A 17,429-nucleotide genomic window follows, 5' to 3' on the forward strand; every position below is an offset into this window, starting at 1 on the left:
GACATTCTAACAGAGAATCTGGATATACTCATTTCTAAACTGAGATTGTATATACCATATAAAGTGAATGTAGGACTTTTTATTGCCTCAGAAAGATGAATCAAAAAGTCATGGACTGCCTGAGTTTGCATCCTGTATCAGAGGAACAAGTTATCCTGCTAAACGCATTTTAAAAGGACAGTAGGAGGCAAAAATTAAAGTTCATTTTTATGATTTCATCAACCTCTAAGTTCTAATTTTTCAAGTATGGCTAAATAGTTGAATTAACAAAGTGACTATAAATCTGTAAAAAATGCATTTAAAGAGTATTATATAATTAAAGTTATCTCTTTTACCCACCTTTTTTACTTCCTTTGAGTTTAGTGTCCACTACATTTGAGGTAAAAATGTCCTTAAAAGAAGATAAGTTACTAAAGAAAAGCCTGAACCAGCTCTCTTCTGGAGAATTTTTTCATTTGCTCACCTTTGGACAAGTGATTTCAGTCTGCTGGATCATGATGAGAGCTGAGGCTATCAGAGCTCCTTGCCTCACATAGTTCACAGGGTCATTTGTCATCGGTTCTAACAAATTAATTGCTTCCTGAAAGCATTAGAAAAAACTTTAAATTAAGCTGGTATAGCTGGATTTTCAAATTAGTTACTGTTATTCTAAGTCAGTATTTTCCTCTGACATTGTAGTGAGTTCATTAAAGACTACTTGCAACTGAGAATGCTTTTAGTTTCAATATAATTGATGGTAAGTGAGAAGGAAGCTTGTAGATACATGCGTGTTCCTGTTTTGAAGTAAAAGAAGTAAAAAAGAAGGTAAGAGAAAATGAGATTAATGTTAAGTGCCACTTTATAACATTCCTTATAAGGTCTTTGGTAGGTATAAATCCGGAGGAACAAAGCAATGGGTTTACAAAATTATCAAATTTCTTTCTTTTTTTTTTTAAAGATTTATTTATTTATTTGAGAGAGTGAGAATGAGAGAGAGAGAGAGAGAGAGAGTACATGAGAGGGGGGAGGGTTAGAGGGAGAAGCAGGCTCCTCGCCGAGTAGGGAGCCCGATGCGGGACTCGATCCAGGGACTCCAGGATCATGACCTGAGCCGAAGGCAGTCGCTTAACCAACTGAGCCACCCAGGCGCCCCTCAAATTTATTTCTTAACACAGTATGCCACTTCTTAAATATCCTGTTTCAAGGCCAAGGAAAGAAAAAATAAGTTGAATTCTTTTTCTTTTAAGAAAACTTCCGATTTCTTTACATGTGGATTCATTTATTTTAAAAATCAGAGCTGTTAACAGATAATATACATACCAGATAAATGTATTTTCTCTCCATTTCAGTGAAAAATGTGACACTACTCATAGTATTGTCAATACTGTTTATGAGGTAGTCATGATAAAAATATAACCAAATTTCCAACTTATAAGTTAAAAGACACTAACTTGGTCTTTGAGGTATGTGATATAACCTCAAAGATATATTTTAGAATAAAAAAGTGTTTTGAGTTTTTAAGAAATAAAAATAAAGCACCAAACCTTGGTCAGATAGGTATAGTTATATAGATCACACAAACTATCTAGAAATAAAGCAGACTTGGGCGCCTGGGTGGCTCAGATGGTTAAGCGTCTACCTTCGGCTCAGGTCATGATCCCAGGGTCCTGGGATCGAGTCCCGCATGAGGCTCTCTGCTCCTTGGGAGCCTGCTTCTCCCTCTGCATCTCTCTCTCTCTGTCTCTCATGAATAAATAAATAAAATCTTTAAAAAAAAAAAAAAAAAGGAAAAAAAAGAAATAAAGCAGACTTGCTTAGTATGAGTAATAAAAATTTTTCATTGAATTAACTTGTCAGATGCTGTGTCTCAAAGAACATTTGCTCCTACATATCATATCAAGTTTACAGTAATCTGGAAAGAAAAAAAAAATCTAATATACATTTAGCTTACGAGGCTTAACATAAATGTCTACTGAAGACCTGAGGGGGAAAATACTTCATAAAACATCCAACTATAATTTTCCTTTGTTTACAGATGTGTTCCAGAAAAAAAATGAAGGCCAATTTCTATAAACTGGTATTTTATAAACCCAATGGTATTTCTAATAAAACTGAAGATACATTTTCATGTAAGAAATTCTCTCACAAAAGAAAACACTTAAAAACAAATCTCTGTGAGGACAGAGACTATGCTCAACTTGTTCACCATCATATCCTTAAAGGATCTTCCCCTCCATCACTGATTTGACAAATATTTACCGAACGCCTACTATGTGCCTGGTCTGACTTTAGCTTCTAGCAGTGAACATTCTGTTCTTAGGGACCTTACATTTCAGGGCAGAGGAGACATAAAATAAATAAATAGGTGTAAAAATATGTCAGGTGGTGATAAGTCCTATGAAGAAAAAATAAAGCAGGGTAAGGAGATGAATCAGAATACTGGAAGGGGATGTCTCTCTAAATTTTTATGCAATTTTTTTCACATATAGTGAAAACGCCCATTTTAATTTCTAGTTTCAGTAATGTTTTATGTGACTAGAAAAAGTTATTTGTATCCAATATTAATACTTTATTAGAGAAAAAGTGAAGCAAATTAAAATTTAATTCCTGGACTAAATCAATAAATAACTGTGTTTTATTTTATTTTATTGTGGACAAGAGAGGATAAAAAAATGACTCCTCCTCTGATATAAAGACATTGGAAGCATAACCTAGCTCTACTCTTGTTCTTTATGTTCTCACTATTCTCATTATGTTTGTGTTCTCTCTCTCTCTCACACACACACATACCCATGCACACACGGACTCCATTAAAAGAAAAGTTCATGTTTTGGGGGGTGGTGAAGGTGTGTATGTTTGTGCTATGAAAGGCAAAAATGTGATGATTATGCCACTGCTGCGAATGAAGAATACTTGTTTAAGCAACAGCACATTTCTTTATGAATCTCACGATGAATTGTATTTTACAGTCATTTGCTTGCCTAACCCAACTCTTTATTTTGTCACTTTTGAAGATTTAACAAATATCACGTTACCTATTAGATTTGTGAGGAGAATCAGGCAAATAGCAGTTAAGTGATTTGCTTACAACAAAAACAAACAAACAAAAGAATCAAAGTTAGCTGATTTTGGTGGTCTCATACAAGAACCTTGATTCCTAATAATGCCAATTAAACATATAAATTACCATGTTAAGTGACCAGAGTAACTCTTTAAAGAAAAAGAATTTTTTTTTTTTTTAAAGAAATCAATGCTTTCAAAAAGAAATTCAACAGCATTGTTTGGTCACCCACGCAATGTGGTGGTTTGTTCTTAACTCGCTTTGAGCAACCATGGTAAAGCGAGGAAGGAAGTTCTGGGAAGCTGTGCGAGACAAGTTAACTCTTACAGATCACACCACACTTGCATTTTTACAGTGGTTATACCAACTTTTCTGCTAGGGAAAACAGTCTGGTGCCAGGCAAGAACTGACCCCAGTGGCTTTGGGCTTTACCTTGTTTCCTGTACCAGCACAGCAGATGCCCAGGGCCATAGCAGCTCCATAACGCACGTGAGGATTGTAACTCTCTGACAGCAATGAAACAACGCTGGGACACTGTTCAGGGGTCCTGATAAGAAATAGAGGAAGTGAAGACAGTGTTATAGGTAAAAGATTTTAAATCAAGATGGAAGAATTTCAACCAATTCTTTTTAACTTATGGGAAACAGCAATTATATTTCACATGGCAGTTGGAGAATTAAAAGTTGCGCATGGAATTCTAATTATTGATATTAATCTTCAGTATTCAGAGACTATACACAAGGAAAACAGAACATATCAGTGATTCCTCAACCACAGCTCTGCATTAGAGCATTACAGTCATTCCTTTGTGCTTCCTCCATAATGGGTAATAACCATGAGGGTGTGGGGGGCACACAATGCCCTACATCAATTCTTATCTTTCTTGCTTATTTTGTGTTTTGTACCAGAAGACAAAAGCTGTTATAGAGACTGTGGGATGTTTCCAAAGCTGCACAAAAGATCTGAATTGCCCAGTATAACTCTGATTGAATACCAAATTGGTAAATACGCCTTGATAATGAAAAAATTCTGTTTTTTTTTTTCTTTAGCAATTATTGTTGTATTGATAAGGACAGAAATTGTTCTTAAAAAAAAAAAAGATTTTATTTATTTATTTATTTAAGAGAGAGAGAGCACGCAAGTGTGGGGAGGAGCAGAGGGAGTGGGAGAAGCAGATTCCATGCTGAGCACAGAGCCCAACATGGGGCTTGATCCCATGACCCTGAGACCATGATCCGAGCTGAAATCAAGAGATGGACGCTCAACTGACTGAGCCACCCAGGCACCCCAGAAATTGTTCTTTTCTCAATCTCTTCATATTTCAGCAAAGACAAAAAAAATAGGGGAACCCTGACTAATGGAATACCTGACCTCATCTTTATAGTGGTTACTCTTTAGGGCAGCAGGATTGGGGTAGTAGCTAGAGGAGAATGTAAGGGGAGTATCTGGGCAGCTGATAACGATCTCAAACTGGATGCTGGTTATAGTGTGTGTTCAGTTGTGAAAATTCATCAAACTGTAGGCTAATTATGTGCATGTTTTTAGATGTGTATTACACTTCAACAAAAACTTAAAGAAAAAGGTTATACATATAACTACATTTAATAAAGTTTTTTTTTATTTTTAAACACGATCTTGTTGTGAATGAAAGCAGTTACTACTTACAGACCAATTCAATTCCATAACTTTGTTGGATTGTCCTCTAGCCTCAAACTCTAGTAAGTGGTAAATTCAAATTTCAAATGGAATAGAGCCAAATTTATGAAAACCATCCAGAAAACTGAAATTATGCTACAAGAGAAGGCTGGATTTCCTCCTTACAACAAAGTCCATAACTCTTTCTTGAAAATGTTCTCAGTTTGACTAAGCTTCCTAGTAGGAATAATTTGTAAATAAGACTAATGACAACAATATGGAGAAAAAGCTTGGTATTGTGAAAGATTCAATGTACTAGGAAACAGAGGATCTGGGTTCTAGTTCTAGTTTTGCTAATTTCTTAGTATGTGACATTAGGTAAGTCACTTTTTTTTTGTAATTAGAGATAACTTTTCTTTTGCTGGAATAACATAAAAAACAAAATGAGTAAATAACAGAAAATATGGTAATAATATATATACCTTCAATTAATGCACAAAGACATAAATAACAATACATTATATAAGAGGAAGCCATGAAGTCAGAAACCCATGTTCCAGTTCCTGCTTTGTCTCTAAACAGCTGGGATAATTTAGACAAAGCTCAATGAAACAAACACTCTGGGATCCCCTTCTATGTACGAAAAAAGAAGGAATGGGACTAGAAGTTCTATGTCTTTCCTACTTTATAATTCTATGGCTCTTTTTTTTTTTTTTTAAAGATTTTACTTATTTATTTGTCAGAGAGAGAGAGACAGAGAGCACAAGCAGGGGGAGTGGCAGGTAGAGGGAGAAGCAGGCTCCCCCCTGAGCAAGGAGCCTGATGCTGGGATCATGACCTGAGCCGAGGCAGACACTTAACTGACTGAGCCACCCAGATGTCCCCAATTCTATGGCTTTTAAAAATGAACCAACCAGGGTGCCTGGGTGGCTCAGTCAGTTAAGCATCCCATTCTTGATTTTGGCTCAGGTCATGATCTCAGGGTTGTGAGATCAAGACATGTGTCAGACTCTGTGCTCAGCAAGGAGTCTGCTCGAGATTCTCCCCCTCTCCCGCTTCCCTGGCTCATGCGCACTCTCAAATAATCAATCTAAAAAACAAAACAAAACAAAACAAAAAAACCAACCAACAAAGGTTTTAAATCAATGTTCATTGTTACAGGACATTTCTTTGATGAGAAATATTCCTATGGAATTTAAAGTGATACGACATCGAAGAGGCTGCTGGAGAGTCATTCTGCAACTTGTAGCTGACAGCACCATCATTTAACTTTTATTCTGCGCTCCTATTAGGCAAAGAACTTAAAGCTCTGTCCATAACTTGATACTCAAATCCTCTGACAAACTCAAGCATTTTGTCACCAAATTAATTACAAATAAAACCAAGTCAAGAGTGCACATATCCCAAGGGCCAAGGCTGTGTTTTCTATATTTTTTATTTTCCATAAATTATTAGCACAGTGCTAGATACTAAAGATAAAATAATTTTTATTACTCGGTAAAGGACAAAGGGAGTCAAACTAAATTTATATTTAGAGACTTAACCAATAAGTATTTTCTACTAGGTTCAGGGCCTAACGGTTAACCTCTGGGGAGTGGGGGGTGGGGGGAAATCAAGCCCTTCCCTGTTCCCCTGCCCACTTAAGTTTATAATTTAGCTGCACAATCAAGAAAAAAAAAGGGAAAGTTAGCAAGTACCTGTGTTGCTTCATAAGGGCTAATTGAGAGTGCCTTTTAATTTTATGTGCTTTGAAGTTCTCAGTAGGGAGATCACATAGGTAAGGCCTGAAACACCCACAAAATAGGTACCTAATTCTAATTTGTTGTTTCAGTAAAATTTCTTGGCTTGTAGCTAACAGTCAACTTGCCAACTTTACTATTTGTACAAACTTTCCACAGAGCAGGAACTGTGCCAGGATATATGCACAAGTCACCGCCATATCATCTGACCATAAACTGCATATATGAACTCCTTTCTTTCAACATACTGGCTATTAACTACTGTTTCTTTACTAAATATTTTGTGTAACCTCAACATTAAATCCTATTAATAAATCAGACGCTTTCATCTGGTGTCTTTTCATCTGGTGTTTTTTTTCTAATTTATCTTCACTAGAAAAGGAAAAGTACAGGAATATATGTATATAGGCAGAAACACTATTCTAGGCACATGGGGTCCAACACAGAGGGAATTTGGTGAGGCCATAAACCACAGGGTAGTCCCCTGGGTAGAACTGTGAATTTGTAATTCTCACTAGGTAAATGGCATAGGATTAACATATGACAAAGGAATTAAGAATATACCCTCTGCTGAGCTTCCTTGTATCCCCTACCAAAAGATTAAATAATCTGAGTAGTATCCTGAATTTCCAAGTACCTATTGAATGTCTTCAACCAAATATACCACAAACACCTCAATCAACATACAGCAGTCCACAAAGAAAGAGGAATAAGGGGCACCCTTCCCCTACACTACTTCTCCCACCATGACAGTTCATTTACATACCCAGGAAACTCACATCTTTCTTTATTCATTCTATTCCCTAAACCCCCACATCTTATCTGCCACCAAAGCAAGTGAAACCCTTAAATTTTATTTCTTTCCATTGCCTGCTTCAGGCCCCAATCACCTCTCACTGGAAATAATAGTGACTCCTTAAATAATCGCTCTGCCTTCTTCTCCTCTTGTCTTCATTTGGCTGTGGTAGTGAGAATAACATGGGCTTGGAATCAGAAAGACTTGAATTCCAATTCCAGTGCAGCCATTTATTAGTAGAGTGGCAATCACTAAATCTCTCTGAGCCTTAACTGCATTACCCATAAAATGGTGTCTGTTCCACCTTATTCATGCTGGGGAAAGTTGGTGGTATGGTAGAGTAGAATATTATACCACAATCACTGAAATCTAAATGCATTACCAGAAATTGCCTTTGGAGCAGAACCAGGAATCTGGCTACCCTAGCTGTAGTTTGGGTTCTTATTTGTAAAAAAGGGAAGGTAACTCATGCCCAAACATTCATTCAAAATAATATAAAGTGAGTTGGATATTAAACCTAGAAAGCTGGTTGTATTCAAAATCCTGACCTCCACGTCTCCTCACCAACTTTTTAAGGAGCTAATGGCACAGAGAACACTTACCCACTTGTCCCTCAGCTGCAGCAAGGGCAGGACATTCCAGGGAAAACTGACTCACACCAAAGAACTTATTCTAAATGTATCTTAAAACTTCATTTATTTTATGATGCTCAATTGTTAAAAAAGTATTATACTTAGAATAGGATATTAACAGTTTCATGACGTTCAGAGAAAATTTTGCCAGTGAACATAAATACTGGGAGCTTAATTCAGAGCTTTACCTAGTTGATTATCATAAAGACTAAAATAGGTTGTGAGGGTTATAAACTCAAAGAACATAAAAAAAATTCTTGTTAAGTTTCTCAGTCTATAACAGTCCTAATGCTGACACATTCTTCAGTAAAGTGTTAAGACAAGAAACGATACATTCTTTAATAAATTAGCTTAGACATTCAGTCCCTTCAAGAGTACAATAAAACCAGAATATTCTATGTTTACTTTAATTTTTAGCAAGTAGCTGTAAAAGGACAAAAGAATCCTTCTAAGCAATGATTGGAATGTAAATATTTGCTGAAAGCAAAACTTGGGCACATTAATCTTTGTCTACACATATAACACACATAAAATACATGCATAAATATAAAAATTATAAAGTCACAGTTAATAAATGAATAAATAAATGATAAAACAATTATCACCATCACTTTGAGGCTTGGAATGAATTAATGGACCTCAGCATAATTATCAATGACTGCTAACATCATAAAAATAGAAACAAGTCGACCTAATGTGCACTCCCAGCCCTGCCCCTCTAAAAAAGAGAGACAGAGAAAGAAAGAGACATTGAACCTCAATGTGACCAAGCCTCAATGTCCAACTATCAATTTACAGGAAATACAGAAGACCAAAAAACGCATTATATTACACATAGGGATGGGGGATGCAATTAGCAAAATCCATACTGTGCAACCTTGACAGTAATAATAACCTGGTTTCTTCAACAAATAAACTGCAAGGTGGAAACAAAAAGAGAGAGGGGAGGAAAGGCAAGAGATGGCGAGAGATTAAAAGAAAATACACCAAATCTTTAATAATAGTCCATAGGGCTTTCTTTCATTTATTTTAGATAATTCTAACACTACTTGAATCTTAGCTTTTCTATACAAACATTTATCTCTTAGATAACATCACAAAATAATTCCTGTCGTCTGATATAATTCCCTTAATCATTTGTAACAAAGTATTTAAATGACTGACCCCTGATTAGCAATAAAAACTTATCTCTGTGTCTCCATGAACATATTTATTTATTTTTAAATAGATCTGATTGATTGCTTGATTGGGAGGGGCGTGTGTGAGCAAGGGGAGGAGCAGGGAGAGGGACAAGCAGACTCTCCACTGTGCATGGAGCTCACAGCGTGAGCTCAACCGCCCACGACCTCAGACAAGGAGTGGAGCCAAAACCAAGACTTCAACACTCAACCTACTGAGTCTGAGCCGCCCAGGCACCCCTCCATGAACATACTTAGAAAAATAACTGTCTAGAAATTATCAAGTCACAGGAAAATAGTGGATTTTGTTTTATTGAGTAGGGGGAGGTAGAGAGCAAGTAATTCAATAGTTTGGAAACCACTGTATTAGCATAAAATGTATTATGTATGATAGCTTTTTCACATATTTATGTTTTGCTATGTTAAATTTAAAAGTACATTTACTCGGACAATTATAAATGTGCTAGTTGCATCTGTTTTTTTTTTTTGTTTGTTTTTTTAAGATTTTATTTATTTATTTGAGAGAGAGAATGAGATAGAGAGAGAGAGCATGAGAAGGGGCAGGGTCAGAGGGAGAAGCAGACTCCCTGCTGAGCAGGGAACCCGATGTGGGACTCGATCCCGGGACTCCAGGATCATGACCTGAGCCGAAGGCAGTCGCTTAACCAACTGAGCCACCCAGGCGCCCCATAGTTGCATCTGTTTTTAACAATGGAGCTACATGTGGTGGGAACTGTATCAATTTTTCTTGTTCTTTATTTTTTGGCTAGTTTATAAAAATAAAAAAGTGAATATCATTTGGTTAAAAAGTGGGAAGAGGGGTGCCTGGGTAGCTCAGCTGGTTAAGCATCTGCCTTCGGCTCAGGTCGTGTTCCCAGGGTCCTGGGATCAAGCCCCCCTGTCCCCCAATCAGACTCCCTGCTCAGCAGGGAGCTTGCTTCTCCCTCTCCCTCTGTAGCTCCCTCCTGCTTGTGTGCGCGCTCTCTCGCTGCCAAATGGATAAATTAAATCTTAAAAAAAAAAAAAAAAAAAAAGGCGGGCAGAGATATATTTTTTGAATTTTATTTTCATTTACAAGGTAAAAGAGATGCATCAGATATTCATTATCAGGAAAATAACTGAGAAAGAAGAAAGTAGTTTTGTTTCCCCAGCATACTTTTATCCCATGAACCTCTGTATCCCAAGCTGCTATTTGTGGATTCTCACTTTATCAATTTAGATATATCTACTACATGTTAAGTATCATAAAGAAAACAAAACAAAATTACCCAGATCCTGCCCTAAATCATACAAATTTAGTCCTACCTTTAATATATATATTTTTAAAATCATTTTACTAGACTAGAAATTAATAGAATCAGTTCCTGAGTAAGCCCAGGTATTGGACTTAAAGTATCTTAAATATATTCAAAGAGAAAAAAAAGAAAGGCCAGTAACTAAAGAAAACAGGAGAACAATGCCTCATCAACTCAAGAAAATCAACAAGTAGAAATTGTATATATACACAAAATGAAACAAAATCAAACAAATGAAATGAAATGTTTAAGTGAAATGAAAAATTCACTAGAGAGGGTTCAACAGCAGAACTGGGCAGCAGAAGTGGGCAAGTTAGGTAAACTGACAATATTAAATTAGATTAACTGAGAATTATGTTGGTGGATTGAGATTATCTAATCTGAGGAGCAGAAAGAGAAAATAATTTTTAAAAATGAGCAGAGCCTTAAAAACTGGTGGGACACCATCAAGCATACTAACATATGCATAATGGGAGTCCTAGAGGGAGATGAGAAGAAGAGAGGGGTAGAGAGAACATTTGAAGAAAGAACGGCCAAAACTTCCCAAATTTTGATAAAAGACTAGAAACTCAACAAACTCTAAGCAGGATAAACTCAGAGACTGGTGAACAAAGAAGACAAAGACTACATTCTAGTAGGAGGCATACAATCAAAAATAAATGATAAACTAAGTAAAAAGGTGAAGTACTAAGGAGAACAAGAAAAGTAAATCAAGTTAAGGGGTATTGGAAGACACAGGAGAGGAAGGTTTAACAGCACTAACTAGGGTAGTCAGGGCAGGCTTCAATGATAACGTGCTATTTAAGCAAAGACAGGAAGGCCGTAAGGAAGCAAGTCAAGTGGCTAGGCAGGGCAAGAGCGTATTATATATTAGGTGGAGGAAACAGCTCGTGCAAGAGCCCTGTGATAAAACAACGCCAGGCACGTTTGAGGGGCAGCAAAGGCCAGTGGTTTGAGTGCAGTGAAGAAGGGGAAGAACAGTTGAAACTATGGCCAGCCAGATCATAAAAGCTTTATAGGAACTTTATAGGCCAGGGGATTACTGGAACTTTGGCTTTTACTATGAGTGAAATAAGGGGCCACCGGAGGATTCTGAGCAAAGGAATGATATGATCTGCCTTGTTTAAAAAAGGTCATTTTGGCTGCTTTATTGAGAACAGAGGGCAAAGGTAGAAGAAAGAAGACTGGTTAAGAGGCTACCTAGAAATCCAGTCAAGATATGATGGTGATTAGGTAAGATAGTAGCAGGAGATGTGGGGGGGAAATTTGGTATATATGGATTTGGTATATATACTGAAGGTAAAACCAACAAGATTTCCTGATGGATAAAATGTAGAATGTCAGATAAAGAGACTGGAAAGATGCAACTGCCTTTACCTGAGATAAAGAAACCAATACATAGAGCAGATCTGGAGGGAAAGAGCATAAATTCAGTTTTAAGACAATCTGAGTTTGAGATGTTTTTTAGACATCTAAGGGAAATATTGAGTAGGTGATCAAACATGAGTCTGGAGTCTGAAGGAAAAGTCTAGGCTAGAGAGTTTCAGGATATAGATGGTATTTAAAGCCATAAATGTATGTAAGACACCAAGTACAGAGAGGGGAGAAAAGAGATCCAGAAATGAACCCCCAAGAAGGTTGAAGATTAAGAGGTTGAGGAGATGAAACAGAACAAAGAGACTAAAAAGGAATAGTCAGCGAGGCCAGAGAGCATCCATTAGAGTGTGATCTAGTGGAAGCCAAGCTATTTTATGGAAGGGGAAATGATCAGCTGGGTCAATTGTTGCTGTGAAATAGGCAGAGCAGGTTACGTCACCTTATTACAAATGCAGAAATCAAAGCTCATAGAAAGGTCTCCTAACCCTTAGGTATTCTGCCTGTCTACTCTTGCGACCACGAATCATAGCCATTAGGCTGGAAATAGAGTTTTAGTTTTAGGGGCTTTCTTCAACAAGTTAATGGAAACCATGGGTGAATGGAGGAAGACAATGAAGAGGGAGATGAAGTCAATAGAGGACAGGAACCTGGGAGGTATCTGCAAATTAAGCGGGTAGAAGAAGAGTTAGAAAAGATTCTTTAAGAAACACAAAGAACCAGGATGGGATGTCTCTGAAGGCAGGAAAAGATATAAGCTTTAAAAAGAAATGTTTAGCCAACAGTGCTGAATATTGCACACAATCTGTAACTGGTGTTAAAACGGACTTTCTAAGAGTTGTTTTAGTAGAATGTTGGAGAAAAAATCTGATTATAAGGATTATAATGAGAAGAGAAACAGGCAATTCTTTAAAGAAGTTTGATAATGAAGGAAAGAGACTCAAGGGATAACAAAAATGTTTAGTTTTCATTAACTAGAAACCTGAGCATGTCTGCAAGAAAGAAGTTAGAACTGGGGCGCCTGGGTGGCTCAGTCATTAAGTGTCTGCCTTCGGCTCAGGTCATGATCCCAGGGTCCTGGGATCGAGCCCCACATCGGGTTCCCTGCTCAGCGGGAAGCCTGCTTCTCCCTCTCCCCCTGCTTGTGTTCCCTCTCTCACTGTGTCTCTCTCTGTCAAATAAATAAAATCTTAAAAAAAAAAAAAAAAAGTAGTTAGAACTGAGGAACTGAATATTCAAGGCATGGATTCTATGTGTGAAAAAGATACCTTATTCAGCAAAATTGCAAAGAATATAATAAAAGTTGGGATCAAGAACTTAAATAGAAGTTGTGGAAAAGAGTAATGTCAATGTGATCCCAAAGGATAGTATGGATGAAAAGAAAGACATTTTGAGAAGATAAAAGGTGATAGCACTTTCAGATTGGTCTAAATCTTTCATTAAAATAGAGGTAAAATCAGTCATCAGGGGAGAGTGAGTAGAGTCTAAGAAGAACAGATTAAATTTGGAAGAGCTATTTTTAGAATTTTAGCTCTTTCACTGATATTGTCAAAGAAAATGAGTAAGAAAGGAATGAAAAAAAAAAAAAGCGAAAAAATATTTGAGCTGAGCTGTGGGACCTGTTAAAGTGAGCTAGTTTTAGCTACCATGTCTGTATTATAATGATCAATATACTTGCTTGTATCCACCCATGAGATAAATTACACAAGGGCAGAAAATGTTTATCTTGTTCATCACTATATTGCCACAAGCAAATGAACTCAATGAATACTTCACAAATAAATGAATATGTACTGGACACAATCCCTATATTGCCAAAAATTCCTTAATGGCTAGTGTTTGATAGATAATTATGACTGAGAGGCAAAAAATGTTCTTGGCTGATATTTGTCTTCTTAGGCCTATAAATTAGACTGCCCTTTTAAGTCAAAGATAGAATCTAATAAATTAAAAAGGCATCAGGGACAAAATTCATTATTTTGGGAAAAATGCATGAATTAAGTTTTTTGATTATGGTCAGATTAGAGTCCGAGTCTGAACTTTAAGCTACTTTAGTAAGAATTTATCTGGAGTTCTTGGTAAATGAGATATTTCACACAAATGAAGTTTCCAGATATTTGAAATTTAATTCTACTATTAAGAATCATATTTTTATATATTTATCATTTTGGATGGCAATCTTTTTAAAAATGCATTTCACGCATTCCTGCCATCCAAAACAGAGCCGAATAAAAATTATTTACTCTTTTCTTAAATATGTGGAAGTCATCACTCTGGTACCAATTATTATACCACATAAAATTGTGAAGGCCTGGGTTATAGGAGAGCTACAAGCCTCTATTCTGAGTAAACCTACATGTCTATACTTTTTACTTCCTGTTTCTTCTGTGCACCCTGTTTGCTATTATCAAAGTGTTTGTCCACCTGTTAATTTGTTATCTGCTCTGGAGTAAACAGGGAAATGTGTTTGTTAAAACCGTCTCAAAGTGAATTTATCACTAAACATTCTTTTGTACTATTTAGATTTACCACCATGTGCAAATGGTATTTTTATTAAAGAGGGGAGAAAGACATGTTTCTGTGAGTGAGTGTAAAGAGATTTGTAGTGGGGACTTACAGGCTGTCTTCCATCTAACGTGCATGAGGTTTTTAGAGCATAGTTTAGTTATTTGCAACTGAAAGATTTGTCTACTCTTTCATATATTTCTTATTATTTTGCTTTCTTTCTGATTCTCAGCTATGCTTTTTTAATTTTTTAAAAATTATTAACATATAATGTATTATTTGTTTCAGGGGTACATGTCTGTGATTCATCAGTCTTACACAATACACAGCACTCACCATAGCACATACCCTCCCCAATGTCCACCACCCAGCCATAGCACAAAGTTGCCAAATAAGTAGTTTTAACTAGTTGTGTTCCTTAACCATTAAACTAATTTAAAAATAGGAAAACAAAAATAATCCAACCACTAGTTTTTTTTGTTTTTTGAATTTTAAAATATATATGCTTTACTTACTAAAACGTTTCGTTTTTATAGGAAGCTAGAAAAGAAAATGAAAAAGCCAAAGAAATTTTATATATAAAGAAATTACATATAAGGAAACTATGTGAGTGGCCTCTACCCCCTATTGTTAGCCAGTTCAAAAGATCCCACGTGCTTCAGGTTATAACGTATCGGGTAAGGCCCCCCCCTCGGACCTCTGAGAGCCTCCGGCAGTGTCGTAAGATATTCAGGATCACGTGAAGGCGCTTGTCAGCCTTCAGAGCTGTGAACTCCTTTATGTCAGCTTCCACTATGAAATAATGACCTTTGGTATCCTTTGTTTCTTCATCAATAAATCTGTGATAGAGATTTCTGGCCACGGAACTCATTGACTTTTTTGGTTGATGTAGGATCTTATATTTACTAACCACCGCCTTGTTGATTTCTTTAATAACATCATTAATTTGACAGTAAGTTAAGCGAGATTTCATGTACGCTGGAATGCCATTAAATTCATCAGAAGTTATAAACAGCATTTCTTTAATACTTCTTTGTTCTTTTGGGGGCTTCTTTGTGGGTACAGGTTCCTCAGCTTTGACTGGTTCTTCAGGGTCAAGATCTGACACATTAGCAAAGTTCTGGCTTACTGTTACTTGAGGCAAATGGGGAGGAATGTTTTCTTTGAGATGCTCCACATCTTTATAATCCTCTTCAAGAGATTCACAGAGTTCCTTGAGTGAATGGTTGGTTTGTTCTTGATATTGAATCTCCAATTCCAATTTATTTAGAAGTTCATTTACTACAATGATTTCATCTCCTATTTTATCTAATGTAGTCTTCAAGGTAGGTTCCTGACCACAATTTCTCAGTGACAGAGTTCTTTTAATGTTGGCAATCTTTTCATTAATATGAGAGCCTAATTGTTCCAGATCTGAGGAGGCCATCCTTTAAGCCTCTGGCGCGGGTCCGGGAGCAAAGCCCCAACCACTAGTTTTAACTACAAAAAAAGTAAGTGAGGGGCACCTGCATGGCTCAGTCGGTTAAGTGTCTGCCTTCAGCTCAGGTCATGATCTTGGGGTCCTGGGATTGAGCCCCGCATCGGGCTCCTTGTTAGCGGGAGCCTGCTTCTCACTCTCCCTCTGCCCCTCCCCCTTCTCATGCTCGCTCTCTCTCTCAAATAAAATCTTAAAAAAAAAAGTGAATGTGGCAGAGAGGGTTAGTATTGGCAAAGTTTATAATAGTAATAATGGTTGGCATTTTTATAATATATTCCATGAATATTTAAATTTTTTTAAATCTATAAACATAAATCCATATATTCATTGAATATACTGGTACTACTTTCAATCTGACATTATTTGTTTTGCAGACTCCTATCTACCTGCATAAGTACAGGTGCTAAATTGTGATTCACAACAAAGCAGTATTTCAGAATCTTTCTATATTCCTGAAGAGAATCCTGGCACATTAAAATCCATTTGATTGCTCTTGAGTATTATATGTTTTCACCCAAAATTTACAGCAAATACTTTTCTAAAATACTGAATTTTGAGTTTAAAAAAAAAGCAAATACTGAATGATATCTGAAGTGCTCAATAGAACTGAAATGAACCAAGTATTTTCCAATAACTTTCACATAAGCTAAGGAATATAAATTTGAAACAGAAAAAGGGCACAAATGTTATTGCTGACCTAGAATTAAATACTTTAAAAATGAGTGATCTATGATGATCTTTTAAAAAGGAAACTTTGAGAATGTTGAAGTTCTAATGCTAAGCTAGTCTTACAGTCTAGAAAAAACTTAGCATAGCTGTTAAATTTTTTACACCAATTTTCTGAAATAAGGCAGAAATATATTTTCATTACATACTGTATACTTTCTCCAATATATCTGTGGAAAAAAAAAAACAAACTGCCAATGAACCAATCCCCCCAAAGCCATCTGTTTAAAAACGAGCAATGAAAGTTTCTGTTAAAACCTATGCATACACGTAGAATTCAGACCTTTCTGTGCTCTTCTATATAAGGTTGCAACCAGAGAGAATTAATTGTGTTCCACAGCAAACACATAAAAGCTGAGTAAGAATCTTGTTCTGAAATTAGAACTCTGGAAATCACTGTAAGGCTCACAGGGCACACTCTTCACAGAATGAAAGCTCTAGAATCTCTAGACTAGATCTTATTTTTTTTTCAAATGGTAAAAACAGCTCAGTTGTAATCCAAAACAAAACTATCTTAAGATAAAATGACAGTTTATTTCAGTCCCTCAAATATCAAAGAGAGCTCTTCAGAATACAACATGAATAGGGTCATGAACTGGTTCAACATATTCAACTGGTAGTTTTATGAATTATAATGAATGCTGCTACTTTCTAAAAATGAATGTATCAAAGAGGAAATAACCTCCTTGGCATGCTTGCAGCCATACAACACATTTGTTTCATTGCTTTCAAGCACCAGTGCCGGAGGCTCTGAGTAAGTCAATGGGAGGACTTCAGTCAGAGCAGCAAGCAGGTCTACTGAGCAGATCAGATGACATATTTGGGAGATTAACAAGAAAAGGTAAGTATTTTACAAATAAATATAGAATTGATCTAAAGATTTTTTTCCTTTCTTCAAAAAAACTGCTACCATATCTTTCATTTCTATTCAGTGGCTTAAAAACCAAAATGAAAATTTTACCATTACAAGAGAGGTATTTAATAAAGGATTTACAGATTTTATTTACTTGAGAGGGAGAGAGACGGAGCACA

The 17,429-nt window shown here is 36.3% G+C and overlaps 2 protein-coding genes across 3 annotated transcripts in view; both read right to left on the reverse strand.

Annotated features, from left to right (window-relative positions):
- Positions 1 to 17,429, reverse strand: part of PSMD1 (proteasome 26S subunit, non-ATPase 1) — an 89,848-nt gene that overhangs the window by 21,555 nt on the left and 50,864 nt on the right. For both annotated transcript variants that reach the window (XM_032400134.1, XM_032400124.1), the window contains exons 17-18: positions 3,473 to 3,587; positions 464 to 580 (exon numbers count right to left, since the gene is read on the reverse strand). In XM_032400134.1, coding sequence (XP_032256025.1) covers positions 464 to 580; positions 3,473 to 3,587 — 232 coding nt within the window. The remainder of the gene's footprint in view (positions 1 to 463; positions 581 to 3,472; positions 3,588 to 17,429) is intronic.
- LOC116629892 (spindle and kinetochore-associated protein 1-like) lies at positions 14,663 to 15,734 on the reverse strand. Its single transcript, XM_032400147.1, has one exon. It carries the CDS (start codon positions 15,618 to 15,620, stop codon positions 14,853 to 14,855), a length of 768 nt encoding a protein of 255 aa, XP_032256038.1. The 5' UTR covers positions 15,621 to 15,734; the 3' UTR covers positions 14,663 to 14,852.

This window comes from Phoca vitulina, unplaced genomic scaffold (genome assembly GCF_004348235.1).
Source record: "Phoca vitulina isolate PV1807 unplaced genomic scaffold, GSC_HSeal_1.0 scaffold1, whole genome shotgun sequence".
Lineage (NCBI taxonomy): Eukaryota > Metazoa > Chordata > Mammalia > Carnivora > Phocidae > Phoca > Phoca vitulina.

What these genes read in the sequence shown, in the direction of transcription:
- LOC116629892 (XM_032400147.1), bottom strand. Translation starts at nt 15,620, where the DNA reads ATGGCCTCCTCAGATCTGGAACAATTAGGCTCTCATATTAATGAAAAG.